Raw genomic sequence first — 19,545 nt, 5'->3', positions numbered from 1 at the left:
TTGTTGATCTTAAAAATGGTATTTATTTCATTAATTTGATTACAAAAGGAAATATGCGCTTGCTTATGACAATGCCCTGATTGCGAGTGTCTCGAAATCTTAGCTAAACATAAAAATGCTGACGCAGTGACATACTTAATGTGCCGTATTAACCGTACACTTTGTGATCTGAGCACCCCGTGTGATGTTGTCTAATATTTATATATATAACATATACATCACGGAACTTAGGCCAGAGTATAATTTCCCTGAATCATGTTCTCTGCAAATCAATACAAAGTTATTCGGAGGGCACTAAAAAGTTCGATTCATAAGCAATTCTCTGTTCACCGATACACTAATCACTTTTCAATGTACCAAAACTACAGTTATGTTGTTTTGGTCCACAATTATTGTCGTAAAGAAATATTTTGTAATGTTTTGAGCGTAGCCTATAATACAATTACGAGTTATGTATGTGTGTCACCAAGTGACGAGACGAATAAATCGTGTACCTGATCGTAAACAACACGCCTATCTAAAGCAGTTGCAGTGCCGTTCGGATAGCCTTAAATCGCAAAGAGGCACTGTCCGTCACCCTGTAATAGAAGTTGACAAGTCTCGTGGCTATAATTTCACCAGCAGCCTTACCCTTTAAAATCCGAACGCAATAATGTTAACATTACTCCTTATCGGCAGAAATAGGTAAGGTGGCATTACTTCCGTGGACGGACTCTTTCACAATTATTTCCACTGCTACTAAAAATCTATAAACCTTCTGAAACGTTAGTTAAAATGATATTATTTGTATTCATTAAACATTTTCATTATTCTAGCAAATATGTTTTTAAAGATTTCAACGGATTTTGTATGACGTATGCTTACTAAATGTTATTTCGCTATGTGTACACATGTTGATGCACGGGAGTGTACAATATTACTGTCACGTGTTGTACGTTGTAGGCGGCAGGGTTCACGCTCGCTTTCGTAATATGACCACAAACAGGCTGTTCATAGTCGTATGCGTAAATTGTTCGGCTAACTTATCGTCCTTTCAACACTAAGGGACGTAACTTACAATTTAGACTAAAACGAAATATTAAAACGCTTCTTGCCCATGGAACACCTGTGTAGTTCACCTGAATGGACCACGGGCATTTATTTCTTTCCGTGGCTCACCTCTTACGTATAAAATACAAATACTCAAAAGTTATATTGGTGGTGGTTCACCTTAAATATTAACAGATTGATGCTGGTCATTACAACATTTATCGTTTTGAAAATATATATCTTACAGTTTGATACACAGAAACTACTTTTTTTATGTGTGCCATAAAACCATACCAATTCCTGGTCCGAACTAGGAAATTCCTTAGAACATTCCATAAATGATTAAGAACTACCGACTGGTTAGAAAAATGTCGAGCAAAACTCAACACTTAAGTGACTACTAGTCACCTGAGATATAAGTTGACAAGTCTCAGGTGCCTGTAATTTCACCAGCACCCTCACACTTCAAAACCGGAACACAGTGGTGCTCACAATACTGCTTGGCGGCAGAAATAGGTGAGGTGGAAGTATTTCCCTGGACGAACTCTTTCACAAGGAGCTCTACTGCTATTAAAAGCTAGCGGTAATAGAACCCGGAACCGCCAACACTAGCGCCCACAATGCAAACCGTACAGTGACCGAGATCGTTATATTTACTTATTTTTTCCATTAAAATTATGAGTTACGTCTACAATAAACGAAACAATATAACAACCAGGTATGCATTTATACATTTTAGATCAAATAAACAAAGGATTAGAAATTGACAAGATGTTGTTTAAATTGATAATGTAACTTGTTTCCATCTGAGTCAATTAAACAATGATAATCGTAATTTTAAGTAAATATTTTAATAATTTTGTGATTAATTGAATTAAAATTCGCCAACAGTCCACTTCATTAAAATTCGTTTTACAATACTCACATGATTTAAAAGATATCTTACAAAAATATTTCTCCAGAATATTGTAATTGTTTAATTTAGTACCAAACATTTACCAGATTTTATTAAACATTACCATTATTTTAACAACTAAATAAAACATTGAAATACAGAGATGTATCTAGTATTTTAACTGCATTAATATTGAAATTTTTATCTCATGTTTATGTGTCTAATGCTCACAGTGATCAAAACGTAGATATGATTTAAAAGATATATTTACATTTAATAAGAAATATTTCTAATTACACTGCAATAATTAAAGTACCGGATGCTGATATTATCATGATTTAAATACAAACGACGAAGTACATATACATAGATATAATAAAGAAAATTCATTAAAGTATCATTTACTTTAGTAAGAAGATGTTTAAATTATTTTCCAAAACTCCAAACTTATATAACCTTAATTAACGCCAGATGAAAATTAAGATAAAGGAGACACATCGAAATCATAACAAACAAAAAATCTTAAACTTAATCTTAACTTAGGTATTCTTATGTTACAAAACTAATGAATTTATTAAAATTCAAAGAACTTTCTTTAACTTCAAGACCCCAACTCGACCGCTGCCGCCTCTATAGCTGCTTGCGCTGCCGGCGCGACGTTTGCGCACGCGCACCAGTGCCGTAGACCCCAGTACCCCGCGCGGACGTCCACTGTCATACGCAAATATGAGTTCTCTTATCGTCTTCCTCGCTTGCTTTGTCTACGGTAAGATTTTCATTTTTATTATCATCCCTTTATTGTTGATGATTTAGTCAGTGTTATCAGAAGTGTTATGAGATTTTTATAATTTTAAAAGTGAATAAATTATCAATCTTTCTAAAATCTAATACTTCACTCAAATTTGTTTATGATAAATTTCTACTTTTGTGTTTTTTTTTTTTGATAACGTAAGCTAAATTTATTTGTGTTAGTGCATCCAAGTTGTCACTTTCATTATCTTATTACAAGTGATACATGAATATTAATAATAACAACAAATAATATATCCAAAGTTTACTTCCTGAGTCGAGATTTTTTTTTAGTTAGTGTCGTTAAACAAAAGCCAATAAGAAAAAAAACAATAGTTCTCAAAACCAGTTGCAAAAAGTATGTCAATTAAAAAGTTCAAATCCTAACATCTTCTTAATAAATACTAATACATTTTATACAATTTTCAATTAGAAATATACTTAAAACAAAGTTACATGACCTTCTAATAAGATATCGCAATAACTCGTTTAAAGTTGATTGGTATAACTCAATCTACTGAAGTATAACTTCATTATATACTACATAACATACATGTTACACTGGTATATAATTGTCAATGATGTTACAACACAGTATTTTAGTCATCATGCATTAAACATATGCATCATAAGGTATTTATATAACGAACTAGTTTGTCAAGTTCGTGAGGATAGCCGCTTAGAAATTTATTACGAAGAAATATAAAAATTCACATTTATATGCTTTTTTGAAAATTTATTGCATAAGATACAAGAAACTTACGGTTGAAATACTATAAAGGGTATATTTGATGTGTTTGTCCTAAATCGTGTTTTTTATTTATAAACTTTGCTGACTTTCTTACTGGTGAAAGGGTTTTTATCTGTGAACCTGAATAGCTAAATGCGAAGGTCGGGAATATTTCCCTTTTTTTAATGAAATTTTGGATTGAAGGGTAGAGAGAGTCAACGCAAATAAGAGATACAGCCAAGAATACAATTGATTTATTAAAAATACTTCCTTAGCCCCTAGTTAGAACTATTTCTTGGTTTATAAAGCATAAAAATACTGTATTTTACATTGACTTACAATTATATGGACATCGGGTCCGCGCTAAAAAGTGTCCGAACTTATAGGGCGTTAAAATCGTATACAGAGCGTCATTCACGCTTTAGTTCGTTTGTTCGACTGACAGCGAAGCAAACAAAATTAGACAGTACTACGATGACATTACAATTCAAATTCAACGTTTTAGCTTTTTCATATTCCTTTACATGTCACTACGTTTAAATAGGTTGACTTGGGACATTTTTTTCGTGGTTTTTGTCTTAGACCCGTCGTCCATTTATTTGTAAGTCAATGGTATTTTACAATTGATTTAATGGTTATTTATTTCGCGTTTATTTATTTAAGATTATGTCTGTCTTCAAGACTTTATATTTCAGGTTTTCGGTGTATTTTTAAATTGACTGTAACTAACTCATAAAAATATACTTAGTAATATAAATTTAACTTTCTTTTGTTGGCAATAGTGTTACTCGGTTTGATTCAAACAATTTATAGTAAACATGATACTGATGGATTAACTTGACACTAAATAATCAAATTATTCCTTGAAGGAGAAGCAAAACAATAAAATAAAATACAATTTCAATTGATTGCACACACAGAGCATCCAATAATTCTGTTCACGTAAATTAATTTGGCACTGCTGCTTATGAATTTTGACATCGTCGTCTTAAAGAGAGTAACAAAGATGTCAATATTACTTCCATAATAATCAGTCATTATTTGTATAAATTAAATAACATTAATTAATTAATTGTAATACATAATACATTTATAATTGTAATATTTTAAAGTCATTTTTAAACGCACACAAATAAAGTCATAAATCTATTATACTTAAAATATTATTAACGAACAATTTTAAACACTGGTAAAGTATAACCTATACAATTAGTTCTGGCCTTTTTGGCATAATGATTAAATAGATTGTTTCCTCCGTTAGCCAACGAATTGGAAAGGGAGCCGGAACGGCTGATTGTATGAAACTCAAGGCCCGTATCTTTATTAACGACATTTAAAAACGAAATAAGAACCAATATTTATTTACGACTGATTCTAGATATTTATGACGTAACTTGTTTCTTACGTGTGTTAGTAAAGCTATAAAAAACAAGCTTCCAATGTTAATAAAATTATTATATTGCAACATGATTTAACGTACTAATTATGAATACACATTAAGTAGTATATGTACATATAAGAACCATGATATTACTTAAAAGTCTGGGTTAGATTTTAGAAGCAGCAGAGTTCCCCGTGAAAGAATTCACCCACCGATGAACAGGCCGTATACGTGGTTGTAAGCGATACGCCACTGCCACTGCATCCGTAACCGTGAGACATAAGTTGACAAGTCCCATGTGCCTGTGATTTCACCAGAACCCTTACCTTACTTATTTTAGTAGCAGTAGAGCTCCTTATGAAAGAGCTCGTGCAGGGAAGTACTGCTACATTACCTATAACTTGGCGGCAAGCAGTAATGTCAACATTACAGGCACATGGGACATGTCAATGTCTCTAGGTGTCGGGCGCAGTGGCAGTGCCCCTCAGATCTTTGTGATTATCATGGTATTAAAACATAGTGATACTTAATATTATAAGTGAAAGCCAGTTGAAGATATTGATTTAACGACATTTACTAGTAAGTTAAGCATTAAGTTACGTTTTGCAATGTTTAATAGCCCGGCCTTTTCGCGCAAACACGTTTCCTTGTCGATTTATCAGCGACACGAAACGCCTATGCCGCACCCATACATTGAAGCAGATATATATTCTTAGTGTAAAAATTTGAAGAAAACAAAATAGTTATTTATTACAATACGTTTATTTTATAATAACGTAAAACTATTGTTAGCCAGGAAATAAATGTCGGACGCAAGGTCTCGTTGAACTCTTTTGTAAGAAATAGTACAAACAACTGTAAATAATATTACAATTTTGTACGAATAACAGTAAATTTTAGACGGTGTTATAATAAATTCTGTACAAATTCAGTACCACATGACACTGCATTATATCCCATGCAAAAAATCATGTCCATAGTATAAAAAAGTCATACGTCAAGTTATTTTATCACACGCGACCTCTGTCATCGTCATCCCACCATTTTAACCCCCTTTTTTCTGATTCCTGGCCACTTTTTAAATGTTCGTTTCTAGTTCATTTTCTTCGACATTCTTACTTTGCTTCGTTCCGTCGTCACTTCCGTCAAATTTCTCGGAGAGAAAAGACGTGTTCTTCAATCATGTTTCGTAGCAGTGGAGCTCTCTGTGAAAGAGTTCGTCAAAGGAAGCTCTGCCACCTTACCTATTTCTGTCGCCAAGTGGTAATATGAGTATTACTGTGTTTCGGTTTTCAAAAGTAAGGGTACTGGTGAAATTACAGGCACATGGGACTTGTCAACTTATGCCTTATGATGACGGGCACAGCGGCAGTGCCCCGCAGATTTTTTACAACTTAAAGTTGGTAGCTTTTGAGTGGTACTGCAACTGTTATGGATAAGCTTATAGCTTACCATCAGGACGCACGACGTCCCGTCATTTGACATTATGAAAAAAAAATGTAAACCCAACTGAGTCGCGTTCATACATAAAGCTTTTTCTGATCGGCTTAATACGATTCTGCGTCAATAAATAAGTGTGGTGACTTCCTAATGGTCTACCTCTACACAGAATATACACTTTTAATACATTTAGTATGTGTGTAGCAGATATGCCAAGATAAAGAAAAATGAAATAAATGTGGAATATGTACTTGCAGCGTATATCATCAGATGCTAATTATTTAAAAAGTAAACTATTCATACAATAAAAGTGTAAATTCAAGGATTATAGAAGCTACTACCACAAATTATTATAAAATTATTTTCCTTTTAACCTGCGGAATAGCAGAAGTACGTTATATATACGTGATACTTGTCTAAGATCTAAAAATAATTCTGTGGCTCTAGTGAAAAGGGGTATAAGTAAAAAAAGCCAACTTTCAAAGAGACTTGAAAAACATATGATACTAAGCATTAAGTGACTTTCGCGTTTCCTTGTAAAGTTGACTTTTTTACTTGTACCCTTTTTCACTAGAGCCACATAATTTAAAAGTAAAATATAAAAGACGTACACAAAGTGTACTGAAATATATTTTTTATTTGTAGTACTTAATATGGTAATCTTTCGTAAAAACACAATTAGTTCATAATTGTAGATTACTAAAAGAGTTCACACAGACAAGGTCTCATGCATAGCTAAATGTAAAATTTTCACACGAAAATGTTAACCTTATCCACAATGTTTTTACATTATCTAACATCTTAGCAGGTAACCTCATTTCAAGGTCAAATTATGTGATTCAGTGAACCAAGAAGGCTAATGAAATTAAATTAGCAGCCTCGTTATGGTTATAATCTGTTACCTTAAAAATTTTTTGTAAATTGCACAAATTTCTGTTAGCATGAGTTTAAAGATAGTGAAAAAATTATCTGCCTACGAATTTTTCTCTGACGGGAAACAATAAACAACCTCGGCCAGGGTTTCTTAACCTGTGATTCATGGACCCCAAAGGGGTCCGTGTTATAAACGCCGAGGATCCATGGCAAGCCTACCTAACAATTACGTTAGGTAGGCTCGCATTAATATATAAATTGGTATACAATATGTTGTGAATATATAAGCGCGGTGCGCGTGACTTTTTTAAACTTTTGCGTCCTTTGACGGCCATCCATTACTGAAGTGAGCGAGACATGTGTCAAGGCAACCCTAAGTCTTTCTTCTTCTTCATCTTTTCGTAAAGGGTCCATGGGCTCTCTGAAATTTTGATAGAAAAAGGTTAAGAGAACCTGTTCTAGGCGAACATGTTCTATTTTCTATAATTTTGTCATTTACCAGGCATGACTTTGGTAAAATTCTTGCCTTTAATCATCAAAAAAGATTGTAGAGAACATTTATGTCTCTACTACTAACATAATATCACCTCTAAGATACATGGATGTATGAGTAACTAACAATATTGATTTAAAAAATATTTTTTGCATAGTTCGATTGCAGTTCTATTTTGTCAATAATTCGTTTACAAATTATAAATTACTTTTAGGAAAAGACATTTTTTTGACAGATTTTTCCGGATTTCAATACCTTATATTTGTTTTTTCAAACATACCAACGTTCCGGACCCTGTACAGGAGACCATGGAACCTGTAAAGGGCCCGAACGTTGGTTTGTTTGAAAAATTGTTTCATTTCCTATGTATAAGAATCGCGAAAACCTTAAAACTCGATATATAAGTTACTTTATTTGGTTTTTATAATATCAAGCGACGCGACGAACAAGCCGTACACATGTGGTAAGCGACAAGCCTGTCCATGACAATAGCAACGCTTTAACATCTGAAGGACGCTGCCACTGCTCCTGTCACATTGAGACATAAACTGAAAAGTCCCATCTGCCTGTAATTTCGCCAGCACTAGGAAAGCATTCCTTTCAAAACACACATTACTGCTTGACAGCAGAAATAGATAAGGTGGCAGTACTTCCCTGAACTTTTTCACAAAGAGCTCGACTATTATTAAAACTTAGTTGCAATAGTGTTTTCTAAGGGACGATAAATCGTTACGTACTCATTATCGTCGTCGTGATGACATCATTCGACTCTGTTGTTGTTTGTTAATAGTATTACTAACAAGATTGTTGCTATAATCCTTTATTGTTCAACTCTAGGATTATAGAGATAAAACTTTAATAAGTTACGCTCGAGAGCTCGTATTTGGCATTACAAAATATCATTTGGTAGCCAGTTTGCTTACATTACCGGTTATTGCTTAAGTCGTGTCCATAAGTATATTCAATAAATAACAGAGTGGAATATAATCTAAGCATTGTCATTACTATACAGTGCGCTTTGTTCACTCTTGGTGTATTAAGGTTACTTCTGCAACATAACTTTTCAGGAGAGAGCTTTAAATAATATTGAGCTTGTGCTGTTTGAAGTATGTTGTTGAGACGGTGTTCAAATAACATAAAATAAGTCTGGGTAAAAAATCTGACATCTTCTCAACTCTACGGGTCTTAGTTCTGAGCTGTAATATTTACAATATACCGAATTAGTGGTCACAGTGATTTTTTAAATTTCTTTATCTATAATAAACATCAAGTGACGGAACGAACAAGTAAGCAACACGCCTATTATTTAAATCTATTTAAATCGCAAAGATCTGAGATCTCGTCACCCTGAGACGTCTCATGTGCCTGTAATTTTACCAGCACGCTTACCCTTTAAGACCGGAATACAGTAATGCTGACATAACTGCTTGGCGGCAGAAATAGGTAAGGTGGCAGTACTTCCCTGTACGAACTCTTTCACGAGAAGCTCTACTGCTACTCAATCCATTTGTACGTCCGACTGCTGGCTAGGTACGGGTCTATTCTCAGGCGACGGTCTAGGCCACAGTCCACTACGCTGCCCCAACGCGCTTTGGAGACTTCACACGTTTTCCGATTTTATGAACATTCTTTGACGTGCAACTTTACCACGATGTTTTCCTTCACCGAAAAAACGACAAACTTGATACCAGAAGATACTCTTTACCAGTAAACCATTGAGCCAAACAGAAAAAAACAATAATTATTGTTTTTTTTTTTGCAACACTTAAATGAAAGGTATATCATACACATTATTTTGTATTTTTATTTGGATTTTATTTTAAATAAGTGTCGTTGCAATTATTTTGGTGCAAAAAAGAATATTTCATTAATTCTTTCAATATTCGCTAGCTATAAACACTCGCTAAAAGTGTTATCTTTTTATAAAATCAGTATTAAAAAAAACTTAATTTAAGATGAAATCCAATGAATAAAGCGACCATATCAAATTGTTAACTTTTTAGTTATATATAACTAAAAAAATATATCTTGTTAAACAAAAGTCAGGTGTGTTCTTTTCCTACCTTCTGCTAATTGCAGTTCAAAGACAATAGTTTCGTAATTATATCTATAGTTATGCCGGAATGAAATAATATCGACAGACACTCGGGTTCTGGTGACACAACCGAGTTCCATACCACAAAAAGAAGTAGAACAGTTATGTGATATTATCAAGTAATGTATAATTTACTCATTTAAAATTATTTACGACTGTTGAGATAGACGATATGTAAGCATAGACCAGAAGATTTTACGTTTCTCTAATAAGATTCCGGTGGATATTCAAAATTTAAAACTATAATGAAACAAGAACTTACTATACTAAAGGCTTTTGCGTAATTGGATGACACAAAATCGTGGTAATGACCCAGTTAGCTCTTGCAGGGTACCTCGATATTTGAAATAAATATTGTTAATGATAAATGTGTGCCAATCCTTATATACAAACACTTAGAATATCTCGCTCATTCTGATTCTCACATTCTCATCAGGGGAATCTGGCTTGCTAATGAGAAATAGAGTTCAGTCAATATGATGATTTCAAATGTAATTTTCTTACGTATGAAATTTTATTTTTTTATTTAAAACAACATAGTCAAGTTTTTAAAGCAACATTTTGGATTATGCGTATGCATCACAGACCACATAAAAGTAGTATGCATCATCTTGAATCTGTTTCAAAAAATCCCTTTTCCAAGTCTTCTGTACTCAATAAACAATAGATGCTCATAGTAATGTCGTGCATTGCGCAAGCGTCGAGATTGTCGAGTGTTTATTACGTTCATGGTTCACCCTGTTACCTCACTGTGTAGTATATAGTATCGCTTTCGTTTTAGTATAGCTTGAACATATTCCAATGAACAAAACTATATAATTGGCTAGAATTGGTAGCTGCTGGTTGATGGTTGTATTACCGTTACATACTTATATGAGACTACAAACGATATTATGTATAAACTTGTTTTTATTTGTTATTTAAATTACCTTTTCTGTAATTTTGTTCAAATTACAAAAAATAAAATGATTTTAATTATATTTAATATTTTCTTCATTATAATGTTTTTAGGGTATAAATGAGGTCTTCACGGCGTATCCGTATAATTTTGACTCCATTTAAATTATATTTTTGATGACACAAAAGTTATGCAGACGACGATGAGGTACGACTGGTATATGGGTGCATACCAATATGTACTAAAATTGAAAATGCTTATAATGTTAAATATGTCCCCACATTTTTGTTATTTCTCGTGTTACAAAAGTAATTTACCAGTAATAAATTGTAAACATATTAGAAATTAAATTCATTTTAGAAGATTATACGATGTAAGAACGAGTATAAATTCAAGTAATTATTACACTAATAAAAAAAACTGTTTAGGTAGTCGTATATCGCATATCAAGATTCTCGTGCACTTTTAGCATCTGGCCGTAACGGCAAATCTGTTCTACAGATCTAAGTTCAAATATCGTTTGTTCGCCTGATGCGTGTCACATATTACTATTCAATCCATTGCGATAACACTTTCGTGAGTTGTTGCGCCTACATTCGCTTTAATTTCTGGAGTATTAAAACCATTTCTAATTATCAGGTGGGGGAGTTCTTGCATATGCATACTTGTCTACTACGTGACATTCTTTTGTTTCAACAAATATGTCTACAACCAGGAAGGTGGGCCAAAGGTAAACGGTTCTTTCGTTCAGTGGCATTGCAAAACATTTCTTTGCGAGCTCAACAAAATCTCTTTTAAAAAAGCATGTCATGTCAATATGACGTAATCGTATTGTAATACAGTAGTATATTATATGATACTGTAAGAACAATTATCTTTGCCGTACACAGCTTAATAATTTATTTATTAACATTTACCTTCGACCAACGCACTTTCAATCAAAGCAGTGTGTTTTAATTTAGTTTAAAAAAAATAAAAATCGTTGTAATTTTGTACTATTACAAATTAATGATTTATATGTAAATTGAAGTGGTGTTCCATTTCCTTTCAATCGTGAGCGACTGGCACTTTTTCACACTTCAGTAATTCGTAATTAGTTTATATCGCACGCGTGCCTAAATATCGAGTAACAGAAATTGGTAAATGTAGATTTTCAACATTATTGTTCTCCGACAATGTACAAACAAAAACCTATTGGTATTGCTAGAGTCATTGCCCTGGCGTAGATTCTTACCAGAACATTAAAACATTTGTTGAAGTGTCTTTAGTACGTAGCAGTTATCTTACCTAATCTGTCGCTAAACAGTATTGTGAGCATTATAACGTGTCGGTTTTGAAGGGCAACGATGCTGGTGATTACAGGCACGTAAGACTTATCAACTTGTGTCAGGATGACGGGTGCAGTGACAGTGCCACTCAGATCTTTGCGAAGCTCTGAATGGTACTGCAACTGTTATGGACAGGCGTCTCGCTTACCACCAGACGCAAGTCTTGTAACTTGATATCATAAAAAACTGTATGACTGAGTACGTTCAACTCAAGACATGCCTGCTGACTTGCTAACCAAAGGCCTCATGTCAAGTAAACATTATAAGCTCTTGACGATTATAGGTCTAACTTCAAAATAAAAATCTATATAGATTTATATGTAAATCTATGTATGATTATTATTTTATCATGGTTGTAAGGGGTTTTATAACGTTTTGTTAAGTGGAGTGTTAATTTTTTTTGTATGGTAACTATTATAACTCTATGACAAAACTCTATTGTAACTTTATGATTAACGCCATGTTAATAGTTTAATAAAGTAGTCGTAATCCGAGTCATTGCACTTTTAATAGTTAGTAGTGACGTGCAATATCTTAGTCATATCGACCCCGGAAAAGTAAAAAGTGTAACGTGCATTTGGGAAATATTACAGGCGAGCGATTGAAAGTAATTAAAACAAAAATATACCTCTAATTTTATTACATTGAAAACTAGAACGTTTCAGCTTTACTTTATTTAAAGTCATCTATTTATAGAACTTCGTGAATACACGAAGTTGGAGCTTCATTTTCTAAAACGCGATTAGGTATTCTTGTTAAAGTGCAGATTCACGGAAGACTGGGTGAAATCTCGCTATGTTCGCAACTTTACGTAACACAGCTGGCGAAAACTGTTGACATCATCCACAACCAGTAGATTTCCTCCAGTTAGCTTCGTAAATATTCGTATATTTACGAGTATCGTTACTCGTACAATATTTAAAGAAGTTTTAAAAGTCATGGTTAATATACATAAATATTCGCTTATTTAAAGTTTGCTGATGAATACACATAAATCGAGGACAATTTAGTTTGAATATATTTTAAATTATAATTGTTACTAAGCTAATAAAAATTCAACTGTACTTATAGATCAAAATTTATAGGTACCATCTAGAAAGTTACATAGACTTATTTCGCCAATTTCCTGTTAAATATTATATGTCCAAAACAAAACGAGCTCAAAAATGCCTTAATTTTCATACACCAATGAAAAGCCTAACTGTATAACCATTTTCACGTCTAGATATTTCCTCTAGATTTTGAAAACTCATGAGTATAATCAAAGTAAATCTGCTTTACTAATAAACATTGAATTACGCGCCCGCCGCGTGGCATGGGACACTCATTTTAATGCAAGAGCAGGGAAACCCTACTAATGTAATATTATACTGAACAAAAGCAAGATCTTGTTTAATGGAATAATGTAACTTGTTTCCATCTGAACTTTTAAATTACAATTATTGCAGCAACAAGCACACTTCAACAACAGGCACACACACACACACGAATTCGCTAAAAAAGAAGCTTTGTATAGCCTCTGGTGATTTCAATAATTAAAGCAACAATTTAAGGTAATGATTTTAATCAAGTTGTGATTGATCCCATCAATTATCTTGATTAAAGTCTGGTTCTCTTGTGAATATCATAAGCGTGTATTAGACAGCTGACGTGTGATTTAATCTAGAACAATATGCCCAGCGCAGCGTACAATATCGACATGCTGTGGCGTAGCAGCGCGTACGCACCAAGGCTGTCCGCTCGATACTACTTTCGCTTAACACCTGTGACAGTGCTAAAATGTTGCGTTCTATTCAATATTAATACTGAATGACATGAAATCGAATCTAAAATGTATTGCGGCAGTGTTAAAAAGAATAGATAATTGTGTCAACACTCCTCACGCTATTGGTTATATTAGTCTGTTACCTGTTATGTTTAAGAGATGTAAGGTATAATAATTCTATAACTCGCATATTTGATCTCTTTTTCAATATTTTTGTATATTTGTTAGTATTATTGACGATTTCAATATCTCTTTCTAAAGATTTTTTAGTGTTATTTTAAACTCTAGAAATGAACTGTATTTAAACTAAAGCGCCATTTTATGTGCGGCACACTAACCGCAGATTAGTCTTAACCAGTTTTTTAACCACTACAATAGCAACAAGGTCACAGAAAGTGTTTCAAAATTATTTCTGTGCTTGCATTCGTGTCATATTGGTTTCGCTCGAATTTAATTTTGTATCACAGTTACATCCAACTAAATATCTTATTCGGTGAAAATTTTTTAGTACAAATATAGATTTTTTTATTAAATCGATAGTTAATATGAAGGTTACTGGACGACGAATTATTTTCATGAACTTTTAGTCTGTTATTTTTACGTATTATACATTCTTTTTATGATACCAAGTGTTCGTCTAAGGTAGTACTGGCACCTTGCCTATTTCTACCGCCAAGCAGTAATGTCAGCCTTACTGTGTTCCGGTTTTGAAGGGTAAGGGTGCTGGTGAAATTACACATAGAACTTGTCAACTTATGTCTCAGGGTCACAGGCGCAGTGGTAGTGCCCCTCAACTCTTTGCAATTTAAAGCTCTGAGTGGCAGTGTAACTGTTATGGACAGGCGTGTAGATTACTATCATTCACACAACTTGTTCGCCCCGCCAAAAAAAGCAAATACAGTAGTGCTCGTAAATAGTCATCAAAAAGCAGATTACCCTCTTATTACCACACGTCGTAATACGATTTCCTGCACAGATGGCGGTCAGTGAAGTAGCAACCTCTTTCCAAATCACTTTTACATTTTGTTAAACGCCGAGTCATTCCACGAGAGAGTAAAATACGATGTAAACAAAAGAGATATTACGTGACAGAGATCGTTATTTTAGTACGTTTCAAACAAAAGAAACAAAAAATGCATTATTACATTCATGTTTTACCAAGGTATAGATGGTTTTTTCTAGCTATATTGCGCTTTGTTTGAAAGAAAGTGTACATGTTGAATGTGTGCGTTATTATTATTATTTTGTTAAATATCATGACTTCCACATCATGATAGCCTAATAATTCTTAAACATCCGTGGGTAAAAATCCGTGGGTTTTTCGGAATTTATGTGCGAGATTTAATTTGAAGTTTAGTTTATGAAGTTGCAGTCACTTTTCGGTGAAGGAAAATATCGTGATGAAACCAGCTTGTCGATGAAAGTTTACAACCCTCGCAAAACGTGTAAAGTTCCCAACCCGCATTGGGTCAGCGTGGCGGGCTATGACCTAAACCCTACCAGTGCCGTGATGGTGGTGATGAATATCATTATGTTCTAATTATTAATGCAAATATCGAACACAAACAAAAACTCTTGTTTTTGTTTTTTTATAGCCCCACACTAGGGAAACACAAATTACACCCAAAGTCATGAGTGAAATAAATCTAGGCCATATAAATATATTTCCTGCCCCGGGAATCAAATCCGGTACCTCTGCGTGGTAGACCAGTATGCTAAATAGATTGCCACAGAGGCAGTCTTAAATTGCTAAAGAAAAAGTGAAGTAACTATATTTCTTGTTTTACTTTGAACAACAATGCGATAATGCAGGAGAGAGTAATACTATACTATTACAAACTTAATTATCATGACGGTTAATTATAACCGTTATTAGCGATGTCAAGATAGGTGCGCACTGACAACACTAATTGATGACTTTGTTCCGTGGTTACAGTAATGCCCAATGCATTCGTGGAGAAAATAATACACCTATTACACAAGTATTATCTTTAAAAAACACCCCACCCATTTATTTACGTGAATTCTCGAATCAACGATAAAAATATAAAATAAAATTATCTGCATCCTCAATTAAAAAATTATAAGTCGGATATAAGTTTCAATTAAAAGATAATACGTAAATAATAATAACTAAACAGTGTAGTAAACGAACCTAAGGTTGGCCAACCGTCACGGCTCATGTGTTCGCCCAACCACGCGTGGTTGAATGCGCAACCTTGCATTAAACTGGGTTAGGTTGACAACCCTTCATTTCGCGGTTTCTATCAAGGTATATTACTTATCAAACAATTAGTAATAAAAATGTCTTTCTGTTCTTACTTTCTGCCCCTCTCTTTTTTAATTATAATTCATTTATTTGTTAAAGCATAAGTTTGCATGGAAATTGACATGTACAAAATACCGACCAAACTTTAGGTTTACAAACATATTGAAGGTATACTCGTAACATCGAGTATATAACCATAAATAGAGACGAAATAAGGGCTATCCACCTGTGGCAACTCATCAGGCAAATAGACCTTATATCACTTTCAGTATCAACCATCGTTTGCACAGAAATCACAAATTAGAAAGCTGAAATAGAACAGCGCCAACAACTGACGTGTGTACGTCTCCGTATATTCCAAAAATATCTGTATTTATTGTAATAAGGATAATATCTCTAACTATGGGATAATATATATAACTAACTGTTCCATTCGTTGGTGTAGGAAAAACAGCAAAACGTCTAATTATAAAACAAACGGAATTAAATTTCTACGGTAATTAAATATTAAATATGTGATTTTGCAATTTTCGTCCATTACAGCAAAGCTCAAGTTAACTGGTCGATTTAAAGAGAAACAATTTACGATACCCGCCAATTGTTTCGAATTTAGGCCGGCCAATAGGAGCGCAGTTGTCACCGCAACAATAGTTTTCAAAGAAATTAAATTAAATTTCGTCTCTATTTCTGGTTATATACTCGATGACTCGTAGTTTATACTTTTATTATACATTTGCTCATATGCACTTCAAGAGACAAAATCAGGTGTAACGTTTATTTTTTAAATACTATCACATAAAATAGTGCACACGTGAATTTAATAAGTCAGTCATTAATTTAAACGTGATGGTACTTATCTGGGTCAATTTTAATGATGCCTAATAATTTTAATATCAAAGTAATAAAAATAATAACGTCAAAAGGAATATACAAATGTCAATAATTAGAATGAAATTAGGGATACCACTTAAAATTTCGAGCACTGTCATTGGCACTGTGTAATAAATTTTATTGGTTAATAAGTCGTTTAATTGTTTTTAAAGAACTTTAGGTTTTCTCAGAGCCCTTGTGAAAATCTGACACTTTTGTATTAATATGTCTTTATTTTTTTTACAGCGAAAGCAGGGATCCTACTAGAGCACGCACCAGCATGCCCTGAGCAATATGGAGTTCAAGTATGTACCACCTACTTCAAACATAGTGGTATAACATATATTTCAAAACAGTCCTTTGTATAAACGCACGACGCAAACGGCGACTGCGACAGTCCACCTTATTAACAATTCCGTAAGAAATATTTTCTATAAGTCTCCACGCAGTTCAATAAAATCTTGCTAATTTGAAAAAAGAATTTTTATTAATATAATATAACACCTATATCGTATCATTTTCATATCGTTTACAGTCGTACGCGCATCCGGAGCTCTGCGATCAGTTCTTCCTGTGCACGAACGGCACTTTGACCGTCGAGACCTGTGAGAATGGACTGCTGTTCGACGGCAAAGGTGCCGTACACAACCATTGCAACTACCACTGGGCTGTTAATTGCGGAGACAGGAAGGCTGACCGTGAGTTTTCTTCTCTTTTTACAGATGTCCTTTTTAATTTCACTAAACCATATTTTAGGAGTTCAAACAGTCATTGACCCAGAACTATCCTCATTCCTTTTTAAGTGATTTTCTTAAAAAATTAGACCCATCGGTTCTACAGGTTACCATCTCCACGGACTGTGATTTAATGTTTGCATTATCTTTGAATGTGAAACTTGTAGATGAAAGTAGGTAATTATTTACTTGAATTTACTTCAGTGGGCCATAACTGCTCATATTATTATCAAATTATACTTATATAATATACCTAAATAAATTTAAATAAATATTTGACAACATCACATACGTTGCTCTGACAAAGTAAGTAACTAAAGCACTTGTGTTATGGAAATCGGAAACAACGACGGTACCACAAACACCCAGACCCGAGCCAATATAGAAAAATTAGTTTTCTACATTGACCGAGGATCGAACCCAGGACCCCAGGTGGCAACACCATGAAAACTGGTGTGCAAGCCACTCTACACGGATATCATCAATAATATGTTACGTATATTAGCCTAAATAACTATTTCTCAAATTCCAGTGACCCCTCTGTCATCACCTGGCTGCGAATATCAATTCGGCATCTACCCGGACAGCAACGAGTGCTCGACGAGTTACGTGAAGTGCGCTTACGGCATTCCCAACCAGGAGCCTTGCACGCCAGGACTTGCCTACGACGACCGCATCCACGGATGCAACTGGCCAGACTTATTACAACCTTTCTGCAACCCTGAAGGTACTTAACAATTCCTGAAATAATGTGTACAAATAAAATTAACACAAAATGCGTTCGCACATTTACCAAATTTTACCATTACGTTAAAACTTGCTTGTGTTTATTGAAAGACTTCTTTAAAGACGTATTTAACGTAGTCATTATACTAAGGCGTCTTGGTAGATTTTATAGGTATTGATCGTAAAGTAGAATGAAAGAAAATACTATTTATTTGGTCTCATTTTCGTGTGAGTACTTGATGTAAAGTAAATCTTAACACTACTTAACAAACATTGAGATCCAAAATGATCTCAGCTTGGCATTTATCGGGTTGTGCATACAAATCAACGATGCATGAAATTCTGCGATTTGATGAGTAGAGAATCAAATCAATATGAAACGCATTAAAGAAATATTCTTTTTATCTCAATTAAAGTAGTTTTATTCAATGGCGGATCAGTGCACGCTCCGAACGATGCACTAATGACTATAATAGAAACAATCGCGAATCGACGCGTTTATTCATAACAATAGTTCCATCTAAATCTTGGTTTCTCCCACAGCGGTCGTCGGCTTCAAATGCCCGACTAAAGTGCCTGCCAACACGCAATCCGCCAAGTTCTGGCCGTTCCCCCGCTTCCCCGTCCCTGGTGACTGCCACCGTCTCATTACTTGTGTCGAGGGTCAGCCTAGATTGGTCACATGCGAAGAGGGCAAAGTGTTCGACGACCAGAACCTGACATGCGAGGATCCTGAACTTGTTCCACATTGCGCGCATGCGTAAGAGTTGAATGGTATTGCAAAACGAAAATTAACAAAACATTTTTCCAGTACATGGGTAATAGACGCCATAACAATTTATCGTATGGAATGTAATGTTAGAAACTACAGCAGTGAAATGATTTTTTTTAATTTCAAATACCCACTTACGCAATAGACGCAATATACCTACACTAATTTGAATAGTTTGTTTCATAAAGAGCTTCTCCCTTTTGTCTGATGTTTGGTTCATACGTTTTCGTTTTGCGGTAATGTTATACGGATAATATCCGGGTGGTTATTTCAGTGCGTGCCCTTTATTCGTCTTAAGTAATACTATTTATATTTCAAAATTACAAATTTCCACCGAATTCTATTTATTTATCTCATAATAATTTTCTAAATTATCTTTATAATCTCACTACAATCTGTGGCAATATTAGGTTACCAAATACGTGTATGTACAGAATGATTCGTGATATTAGTTACCA

At 34.1% G+C, this 19,545-nt stretch overlaps 1 protein-coding gene across 1 annotated transcript; it reads left to right on the top strand.

Annotated features, from left to right (window-relative positions):
- Positions 1–2,550: 2,550 nt before the first annotated feature.
- LOC113233409 (protein obstructor-E) lies at positions 2,551–19,218 on the top strand. Its single transcript, XM_026468539.1, has 5 exons — positions 2,551–2,690; positions 17,102–17,160; positions 17,391–17,553; positions 18,122–18,316; positions 18,859–19,218. The coding sequence occupies exons 1-5, from the start codon at positions 2,651–2,653 to the stop codon at positions 19,077–19,079; spliced, it is 678 nt and encodes a 225-aa protein (XP_026324324.1). The 5' UTR covers positions 2,551–2,650; the 3' UTR covers positions 19,080–19,218.
- The last annotated feature ends 327 nt before the right edge of the window (positions 19,219–19,545 follow it).

Source organism: Hyposmocoma kahamanoa, unplaced genomic scaffold (genome assembly GCF_003589595.1).
Source record: "Hyposmocoma kahamanoa isolate Upper Pololo Valley unplaced genomic scaffold, ASM358959v1 78, whole genome shotgun sequence".
NCBI lineage: Eukaryota > Metazoa > Arthropoda > Insecta > Lepidoptera > Cosmopterigidae > Hyposmocoma > Hyposmocoma kahamanoa.
This window is presented reverse-complemented; position numbering and strand designations above follow the sequence as displayed.

What these genes read in the sequence shown, in the direction of transcription:
- LOC113233409 (XM_026468539.1), top strand. Translation starts at nt 2,651, where the DNA reads ATGAGTTCTCTTATCGTCTTCCTCGCTTGCTTTGTCTACG. An exon ending in CTGAGCAATATGGAGTTCAA is followed by an intron (nt 17,161 to 17,390) that starts GTATGTACCACC and finishes TATCGTTTACAG; the next exon opens with TCGTACGCGCATCCGGAGCT. An exon ending in CGGAGACAGGAAGGCTGACC is followed by an intron (nt 17,554 to 18,121) that starts GTGAGTTTTCTT and finishes CTCAAATTCCAG; the next exon opens with TGACCCCTCTGTCATCACCT.